This window comes from Neltuma alba, unplaced genomic scaffold (assembly GCF_004799145.2).
Source record: "Neltuma alba isolate B1F8T4 unplaced genomic scaffold, ASM479914v2 tig00012883_pilon, whole genome shotgun sequence".
In the NCBI taxonomy this organism is placed as follows: Eukaryota; Viridiplantae; Streptophyta; class Magnoliopsida; order Fabales; family Fabaceae; genus Neltuma; species Neltuma alba.
This window is the reverse complement of record NW_021637259.1, coordinates 27,467-38,196: the sequence shown is the minus strand read 5'-3', so window position 1 is coordinate 38,196 and position 10,730 is coordinate 27,467. Positions and strand designations below refer to the sequence as shown.

General features: G+C 37.1%; 1 protein-coding gene across 1 annotated transcript; it reads left to right on the top strand.

Annotated features, from left to right (window-relative positions):
- Window positions 1-2,559: 2,559 nt before the first annotated feature.
- Window positions 2,560-8,546, top strand: LOC114732169 (ABC transporter B family member 15-like). The gene is made up of 7 exons (XM_028919455.1): window positions 2,560-2,957; window positions 3,052-3,106; window positions 3,208-3,386; window positions 3,469-3,926; window positions 4,271-4,811; window positions 5,923-6,834; window positions 6,958-8,546. The coding sequence occupies exons 1-7, from the start codon at window positions 2,706-2,708 to the stop codon at window positions 8,350-8,352; spliced, it is 3,792 nt and encodes a 1,263-aa protein (XP_028775288.1). The 5' UTR covers window positions 2,560-2,705; the 3' UTR covers window positions 8,353-8,546.
- The last annotated feature ends 2,184 nt before the right edge of the window (window positions 8,547-10,730 follow it).

Below are 10,730 nucleotides of genomic sequence, written 5' to 3'. Positions count from 1 at the left end.
TGAATACCAAACTTTCGTCACTAATGACGATTTTGCGGAGTCAAACATCATAGCTAGCTTCTCTTCCTCCTCGCACTCGCACCACACACGAAGCTGCATGCCACTATTTAATTAATATAAGGCCTCTCTACCTCACGTGTTTAGACTTTCTCAACTTGAAGCCCAAGTAAATAGTACTGCTCACTTTGACCCCATAGATAGAGGCTAAAAATAAATGCTGGTTAATCTGCTGGTTCTGTCTAAAGAACAGGACGAGAGAGAAAGATATCTTTTTTTAACTTTCAATATAAATGATCTCGTCAAATTTATTATATAAATATAAAATTTTATCTCTAATTCATTGTTTTTCAAGATTGAAAAGTTATTTAATTCTAAAATAGAGTACAAAAATTGTGTGTCACTTTTTATAAAACATCTCTCGTTGAACAAGGGTAATACATGTGAGAAAAACCGCTAAATTAATTAGAATAATGTAAAAAAAAAACCTATTAAGGGGTAGAAACAAAGTGGATCTAAGTTTATATATTTATATAGAAGTAGAGGGAGTAGTACATGTCAATTTGACGCCTCCTATTTCAATTCCTTGTAAAAAGCAACCATCAATTATATTTTATTGAAAATCAAATCTGAAGATTTTTTTTTAATAGAACTTGGTAAAATTGAATTCTAGCGTCTCCATGAAAAAATTAACACATATAAATAACTATACCGAATTTCCGTCCCACTATATTTGTGACCCCTATAGTCCATCTCAGTTGTATATCCAGCTGCTGATCCAACCCGACAATTTTCGTTGTTTTTTTGAGAGTGAAAATCAGATTGATGTTATATATATATATCAACCCGTCTTCTCAATATAACAGTCAGTTGATTAATTTAAGGATATTTTAAAAAAACTAAATACTACCTCCGATATTTAATATAAGACATTGTTTGACTTTTATTTTGATCATAAATATAAAACCCCAATTCATTTTATCTATCATATTTATGTTTTTTTTTTTCAAAGTAGTCCTTCTAACAATAATATTTCTAACCAATATACTTGATTAGCAAGGATATTTTAAGAAAGACAACACATATTTATTATAAATAACTAACTTAACTTCTTTCCTTAATCTCCTCAAATTAGTCAACTAGCTCTTATAATTAGGAATTGAGGTAGTAAATTACTTAAAAGTATTTATATTTTTTTAAATTGATTTGTCTAGCTTATAAACTACTACCTTCGATCCTTAATATAATAACTAATTGACTAATTTGAGTAGATTAAGAAAATTAGTTAAGTTAATTATTTGTAATAAATAAGTATTGTCTTTTATAAAATATCTTGCTAATCAAGTGTATTAATTAGAACTATCATTATTATAAAAATTATGTTGAAAAAAATAGATGAATATGAGAGACAAGATAGGTTAGGGTCTTATATTTAGGACCAAATTAAAAGTCAAATGAGCTCTTATATTAAGAATCGAAGGTAGTAATATATAATCTAGTAATATATATAAGTATTTAAGAGAAATCATATAACATATGCTACAATTAAGTAATTTATTTAGTTTTATTAATATTCACAAATTACTCAACTAAATCTTATATTAAGAATATAATTTAGAGTGATCTCTTCGTATGCTTGCGTCTATGTAGGGACTCAAACTATTTAATTACACTCATGTTAGTTAAAGTTAACCTATAAACTTGAATCCATTAAATTAAACAGTACTCATGGGCAGAACAGCTAGAACATTCGGTGTAAAATACGAAGAACCAAGTCGGAAGTCTGTACAAATTAATACATGAATTTCAGGTCCCAGTGGAAATAAAAATTCTGCATATATGTGGTTGAGTTTGAGCCACACTTGAGACCTACTTAAGGTAGACATAATTCAGCAAACTGAACCTAGTTAACTTGTGACAATATTTTAACTAATGACTAACTTTAGAAAAATATTCTAATAGTCTGGCTATTCTTTATCTTCTTATGAAAATAATTAATACTACCTCAGGTCCTGAATATAATATGTTATATTTAGAACGGAATGTAGTATAAGGATAGTTAATGATCGGCTTATTAAGTATTGTATAACATTTTTAAAAACAAATCATGCTACTCATAACTTATAAGCAATGCACGTTATCATATTTTCTATATTTTACACTGATCACACACACACACATCCCCTTTTTATGTTCACAAAATCACATACGTAAATAAATTTCTTATAATTCAACACACATATATATATATATGTAGATACAACAAACATAAAATTAGATAAAAAAAGATTCCCTTTTTAACTTTAAAATAAACTAGAATTTTATCGTCGGTAATAACATTAAATTTGAATTTTGAAAATAAAAAATTGCATAAGCAGTAAAAGGAGTAATATTTAAATTTAAATGAATTAATAAAAAAAATTTCAAATGAAAAGTAAGAGAGCAACTTATATATTTTGTTTTCCAGGGTCTGGTACTGGTTGCAGCGCTTTGCCCTGGCCCCTCAAGTTTACACGGGCGCGCGCGCACTGATTCCTATAAATAACCAGCGCGACACTAAAAATTTGCTTGTAGGTCACCTTGTTTGTTCAAACACACCAAGCTATTTTCCAGAGGAAGCCTACGCAGAACTGTTGGGCGAATCTTTAGTCACGCACTTCCTGGTTTGTTCCCAAGAACAAATTGGTCAGTTGTTGTGGGGGGAAATTATGGAGGGGGATCAGGAAACAAGTGTGGCTGCATCTTCAGTGGCTCCCAAGAAGAAGAAGAATGGGTCCTTTCGATCCATTTTCATGCACGCCGATATGTTAGATTGGTTCCTCATGGTCCTTGGCCTTGTTGGGTCCCTCGGCGACGGTTTCACCACTCCTCTCGTCCTTCTCATCAGTAGCCGCTTGATGAACAATATAGGCTCTGGTCCTACCATCGATCCGAATGCTTTTACAAATTCCATTAATAAGGTCTGGTTTATCTTTACGAACATACATGTACATATATCTCTGTTTCCGTATATCTCTTTATCCGTCTCTTACTCCTTTTTTTTTTGAGTTGCAGAATGCGGTGGCCCTGCTATATTTGGCTGCTGGCTCATTCCTCACTTGCTTCCTCGGTGAGTTTATATTTGTGAGTTTTGAGTGTTAGATCCCTCTCTAGTACTCATGGTTTTTTGGATGGCCGAGAAGTGACTGTGTTGTACTGTGGCGATTTCAGAGGGGTATTGCTGGACCAGAACAGGGGAAAGGCAAGCTGCCAGAATGAGAGCTAGGTATTTGAAAGCGGTGCTCAGACAGGATGTTGCTTACTTTGATCTGCACGTGACGAGCACGTCGGAGGTGATCACCAGCGTCTCCAACGACAGCCTTGTAATTCAAGATGCTATTGCTGAGAAGGTAACTCAGAAAATTAATAACAACTGGCAAGAAGATCTCTTCGGATTTTAAGAACTTTGACGGCTTCCTTTGAAAATTGTAGGTGCCAAACTTCTTGATGAACGTGTTTATGTTCATCGGGAGCTACGTAGCGGCTTTCGCGATGTTATGGAGGCTGGCTATTGTGGGGTTCCCATTCGTGGTGCTGCTCGTGATCCCTGGTTTACTCTACGGAAGGACTCTAATGGGGTTGGCGAGGAAGATCAGAGAGGAGTATAATCACGCCGGTACAGTAGCCGAGCAGGCGATATCTTCCATAAGAACTGTGTATTCCTTCGTGGGAGAAAGCAAGACCATAGCTGCTTTCTCTGAAGCTTTACAAGGATCTGTTAAATTGGGGCTCAAGCAGGGCTTAGCTAAGGGCTTAGCCATCGGAAGCAACGGCATCGTCTTCGCCATCTGGTCCTTCATGTCTTTTTACGGCAGCACCCTCGTCATGTACCACGGCGCTCAAGGCGGTACCGTTTTCGCTGTCGGAGCTGCCATTGCCGTTGGTGGCCTGTAATTCCGCCCATCTCTTACCTCTCTCATCAATAATTTTTTTAAGGGGAAAAAAAATAAGAAATAACGTAAACTGAATTAATCATTAAAAATCTCTGACAATTATATGGATACTTTTTTGTAAAGGTCACCAATGACATGGTTCAGTGAAGCTCTATTATTGACCTGGTTTACTTTAATGAGATGGGGAAGGAGTCCTAAAAGATGTATGAGAAAATGATTAACTAATCATTCTTTCTTTCTAGGGAAAAACAGATGTTGAAGATTTGTGTGTGATGAACTCACACCATTCACTAATGCAATGATATTTTGTTGGGTTTGGTTTTGTTGTTTTGCTGAAACAGATCTTTAGGGGCGGCTTTATCGAACATGAAGTACTTCTCTGACGCGAGTACGGCAGGGGAACGCATAATGGAGGTGATCAAAAGAGTGCCGAAGATTGATTCGGACAACATGAGTGGGGAGATCCTGGAGAGCGTTTCAGGGGAAGTGGAATTCGATCACGTACAATTCGCGTACCCATCCAGAAGAGGAAGCATAATCCTGAACGATTTCTGCCTGAAGGTTCCAGCTGGGAAGACGATGGCCTTAGTGGGTGGGAGTGGATCAGGAAAATCAACAGTGATATCACTTTTGCAGAGATTTTATGACCCACTTGTGGGAGAGATAAGGCTGGATGGTGTGCCCATTCACAAGATGCAGCTCAAGTGGCTGAGGTCACAGATGGGTCTGGTCAGCCAAGAGCCTGCTCTGTTCGCCACCAGCATCAAGGAGAACGTTCTCTTTGGAAAGGAAGATGCTTCCATGGAAGAGGTCATTGAAGCTGGCAAAGCTTCTAATGCGCATAATTTCATTTCCCACCTGCCTCAGGGGTACGATACTCAGGTACCTTCACTTGACCCTCTTTCTGAACAATTTCCCTGGAAAGTATGGAATCTTCGGAACAGTTGGTGATGATCATTTATTAGGTTAATCATGTTCAAATCAGTAAAGTTATTAAATCCTCCTGTTCCTCATACTGTTGCTATATAATTGAGGTTGTGTTTGGATAGAAACCAAACCATAGTTTCAGAAGTGCTTTTACGGATTACGAAGTAGTAATATGTGGAGGAGATTATCTCGTTTTGCGGAAAAGTGCTTCTGAAACCACGGTTTGGAGATACCCAAACAGGCCCTGAGTCTGATGATAAACCCAAAAAGTGCCCTTTTCCTGTATTCCTCCAGACAAAAGAAAAAGTAATATTCTCTGCCCTGATGGTATCATTTCATATCATCTCTCCCCTTATAATTTGGTCGTCCACACACACAAGGAATCTCCCTATTTTATTTTATTTTTTAAAATTCTGGTTACAAAAGACTGCCTCATTGTTCTTGCAAAATCTCCATACGGCATCTTTACCCTAGTCGTTTTGCTGTCAAACTTCTGCATTGCATTTATAAAACAATTATAAATCAAAGTAATTAGTTCAATGAGAGACTCATATATGATAATTTATCATACTCCAATGGACACACTAAGTAGCGAAGTCCTTTAAGAAAACAAGAAATTAACTACCCAACGACATCAGTGGTTGACTTCAATCCAAACTAATTTGTTATTTTAGTTGCCTCCTTTTACCATGCAAATCACGTAAGCATGTAATAGATTAATCCATCACAGCAACGAAACTTCCCCAGATGGCTTCTTATTTTTGGACGAGACCCCACACACCCTTTATCATTATTATCATTTTCCAAACTAGGTAGCGACATACAAACCTGAATTGTTATGTTAGGCAGCTCATTTCCTTGAGCAAATGAAAAAACACGCTGTCTTGTTATAACTTTCAAACACGCACTCACATTTCACCCCTAAAATGACTCAATGATCGATTATATTTTGGCCCCATCGTATTATGTAAATCATGTTCACATTTTACATTGCCAATTGAAAAAGAACTGGTCCTATCTGCTGTGGATGGCTAAAGTTTGTAATTGAGTTTAATTACATGTACAGGTAGGCGAAAGAGGAATTCAAATGTCAGGGGGCCAAAAGCAGAGGATCGCCATTGCGCGAGCAATAATAAAGAAACCGAGACTGCTTCTGCTAGATGAAGCAACCAGTGCATTAGATTCTGAATCAGAGCGAGTTGTTCAAGAAGCTCTGGACAAAGCAGCCGTGGGTCGCACCACAATCATCATCGCTCACCGTTTATCCACCATCCGAAACGCCGACGTCATTGCCGTCGTCCAGAACGGAAAGATCATGGAGATGGGCTCGCACGACGAGCTCATGCAGAACGACGATGGCCATTACACATCTTTGGTTCGTCTTCAGCAGACAGAACAATTCAAAACCCAACAAGAAGATACTGTCTCTGCCCCGTCGTCTATATCAAACAGGGACATGAACAACACTAGTAGCCGTAGGCTTTCCCTGGTGAGTCGTTCTAGCTCTGCTAATTCAATGGCACGGAATCCAGCTTCGGTTGCTGATGAAGACGATGGCCATCATGTTACAGAAGAACAGAAATTCCCTGTTCCTTCTTTTCGGAGATTGTTGGCTCTTAATCTCCCAGAGTGGAAGCAGGCAACTATGGGGTGTATAAGTGCTATTCTCTTTGGTGCGGTTCAGCCATTGTATGCATTCGCAATGGGTTCTATGGTATCTGTGTATTTCTTGACGGACCACGATGAGATAAAAAAGAAGACGAGAACTTATGTTCTCTGCTTTTTGGGGTTGGCTATCTTCTCTTTACTTATTAATATAAGCCAGCATTATTATTTTGCTTACATGGGAGAGTACCTGACCAAAAGGGTTAGAGAGAGAATGCTCTCCAAAATTCTCACGTTTGAAGTCGGATGGTTCGATCAGGACGAAAATTCCAGCGGTGCTATTTGCTCTCGACTCGCCAAAGACGCCAATGTGGTAAGTTTTTCTAGCTCTCTCATGATCTTCCTATACCGACATCGAATCTTATATAAGAGGAAACTTTTTGAACATACCAAGTGCAATGCATGTTTATTTTACGATTGCATATTTAATTTACAGGTGAGGTCCTTGGTGGGGGATAGAATGGCTCTACTGGTACAAACTTGTTCGGCAGTGACAATAGCCTGCACAATGGGGCTGGTCATTGCATGGAGGCTGGCCATTGTTATGATAGCCATTCAGCCTCTTATCATCGCTTGCTATTACACAAGGCGGGTCCTTCTCAAGAGCATGTCTAGCAAAGCCATCAAAGCCCAAGAGGAAAGCAGCAAGTTAGCTGCCGAAGCGGTTTCAAATCTTCGGACCGTCACTGCCTTCTCTTCACAAGATCGCATATTGAAAATGCTCCAAAACGCTCAAGAAGGCCCGAGCCAAGAGAGTATACGTCAATCCTGGTACGCAGGTATAGGCCTCGGATCTTCCCAAGGCCTTATGTCTTGTACTTGGGCTTTAGACTTTTGGTATGGCGGCAAGCTTATCTCCCAAGGTTACATCACTGCCAAAGCACTGTTCGAGACCTTCATGATCTTGGTCAGCACTGGACGAGTTATTGCTGATGCCGGAAGTATGACTTCGGACCTTGCTAAGGGTGCCGACTCAGTGGGCTCTGTTTTTGCAGTCCTAGACAAATACACTCAAATTGAACCCCAAGACCCAGATGGGTACAAGCCTGAGAAGATAACGGGGCAGATCGAACTCCGTGATGTTCATTTTGCGTACCCAGCTAGGCCCGACGTGATGATCTTTGAAGGATTTTCCCTCAGAATCGATGCTGGGAAATCAACAGCACTAGTTGGCCAAAGCGGGTCTGGCAAATCAACCATTATCGGGTTAATAGAGCGATTCTATGACCCGCTGAAAGGAACAGTGACCATCGACGGCAAAGACATAAGGTCGTATCAACTCAGAGCACTCAGGGAGCATATAGCATTGGTGAGTCAAGAGCCCACGTTATTCAGTGGGACCATAAGAGAGAACATCGCATACGGAGCGTCGGATAAGGTAGGTGAAGCGGAGATCATAGAAGCAGCGAGAGCAGCGAACGCTCATGATTTCGTAGGAAGCCTGAAGGACGGATACGACACGTCGTGTGGGGACAGAGGTGTGCAGCTATCGGGAGGGCAGAAGCAGAGGATAGCGCTCGCTAGGGCGATTTTGAAGAACCCAACGGTGTTGCTATTAGACGAGGCGACGAGCGCGCTGGACAGCCAATCGGAGAAGGTGGTGCAAGAAGCACTGGAGAGGGTGATGGTGGGGAGGACGAGCGTGGTGGTGGCCCACAGGCTGAGCACCATACAAAACTGTGATCTGATTGCTGTGTTGGATAAAGGGAAAGTGGTGGAGAAAGGGACCCACTCATCTCTGTTAGCTAAGGGACCAACCGGAGCTTATCACTCTTTGGTCACTCTTCAGAGAACGCCGTCGAACGCCGTTCCCTGCACTGGCCGAGTCTAAGTTTCATGGCTGAACGCCGGGAGGGCCGAAGGCCCAATCCTGCATGAAGATGATCAGGAGGAAGTGTGGAAGGGTTTTCCTCCGCCCTATTTTTTCCCCCGAGTTAATTATTTCAATGTAGGGGAAAATACATCTAAGATCCCTTGTTAAAATTTTTATTGAAAAATATTTAGGATTATAATTATTTATGACAATAAGCTTGGCCCCAAAATTTAACGGACTTGACCAGATTTTAAAAAATTTATTTAAAATCTGGTAATAAGTTTCTAAAATTTGTGAGCAATTCTGATTTTCCTAAATAATTATAATTCTAAAGATTTTCTCATTTAAATATTACAAAATGCAGCCGCTTAAATGTAAGTTTCCATTTTGTAATCCCAGGATATCAACTCCGCAAACCTCATGAACCGGAAAAGGAGATGGTATTTTCTGAAGGCGTTGCCTATTTTCGCATTTTATAAATGTAAATATGTAATAATTTTTGCATTAGCTAGAATTTTCTTGCTTCCTCCAGGTTAATATAATAATTAACTTGTTATGACTTCAATTGTGCTACCTCCTATCTTAATTATAAGATCTCATTTATAAACTATAGATAAAGTCTTATAATTAGGACTGGAGGTAGTATATAAGGTTAGACAGTGGAAGCTAGCATGATGTTAGATGATATACACTTGGTTTTTATTATTAGTTTTACTCCTAGCATTTAATGAATGTAGATAAAAATGTCTCCGTAAATAAATGTATTATGAGGAAAAAATTATTTTTTTCCAAAAGGAAAAAACAATTACTCCTCTCATTCTAAATATAAAACTAATTTTATAATATAATTTATATTACAAAATAATTTTTATATTTAAGACGGAAAAAATAATATAGAATACCGGAAAAAATTGAATCTTAGAATGATATCAAATGTTTAAACGAATAATTGAATATTATCTTCAGGACCCAAATAATAAGGAACAGGTAAGTTACAACCGCATATTTGGCATTATTGGCTCACTCCTCCGATCCTTGATATAAGACCTATTTAACTAATTTGATTAGATTAAGAAAATTAGGTAAGTTGACACATTTTTCTTAAAACACCATAATTATTATTTTTAATACTCCCTCTCGCTCTTCTACTTGATTATGGTTGAGGGAGTATCCATAGGAGTAATTTACAGAAAAATGATGAATATGAGAAATGGATCTTATATTTAGAACCAAAATCAACTCAACAATTGGATCCTATATTAAGGACCGGAGGAGTATTACTAAGATTCTTAGGTCCACTCAATTAAGATAGAATAGTCAGATTATTTCTGTTTCATTCTGTTAGTGTCATTGTCCAATTTTTTTTTTTTTTGTTAATGTCATATTTTTAATTAATATAAGCTAGTACAATTGAGCTCAGAAATTACTAAGAACTCATACACACAAAAACTTCTTAAAAAGTTATATTTTTTGAAAAAATAACTTTACAGAAATTTAGCGATACATAATATAATACTTCCTCCAGTGTTAAATATAAGATCTATTTTATAGTACAATTTATATTATAAAATGGTTCTTATATTTAGGACTGTAGGAGTATATTTATTTTCTTAAAAGGTCACAGTGAATCTTAAACTCCACCCAAAGTCTTCAATTTATTCCACATCTATATCAAGTAAAACTTGGCTATAAACATTCCTGCTGATAAAAACTCGAATATATAAAAAGTGATGTACAAATAAAAAACACTCGATTTTGAAGAATACACAAGTCATCTAATTGAAAAAAAAAGGTAAACCAGCACATTTAGTCTGTTTGATTTTCTTTAATTTTATAAAGTGTTCTTTAATCCAATAATCCTAATATTATTAACAAAAGATGGTAATATTGAAATTCGAAATGTTGATAAAATATTTTTAAAAATTGATACATTGAGTTTAATTTTTAAAAATAACAATAATTGAGATAAAAATTATTATTTGAGGTTAATTGTGTTAGTTTAAAAAAGAGTGAGAAGATTATAATTTATAGAATTAAGGAATCAAAATGTAACTTTTATCATAATAGAAGAACGAATGTAAACTTTTACCAAAAATCATGAAAATGCAAAATATTATAGAGATTGGATTAATAATAATTTTTGACATGTTTATCATCATACGCTCCAATCAGAATTTAAGAGGTGTATAATCTTGCAATAACATCACGATAAAAATATATCTTATATAAAAATGTTTCTTCAAATTAATTTTACTTTTTAATTTTTAATTTTACTGAAAATATCATAAGTTTTGGACTCCATTCCCCGACCCGCGCGTAAGAGCAGTGGGGCGCAGCCGCATGAAGGTATATATATTTATAAATTTTCGGACTGAGAGGGTGCTTCCAAAATCTTG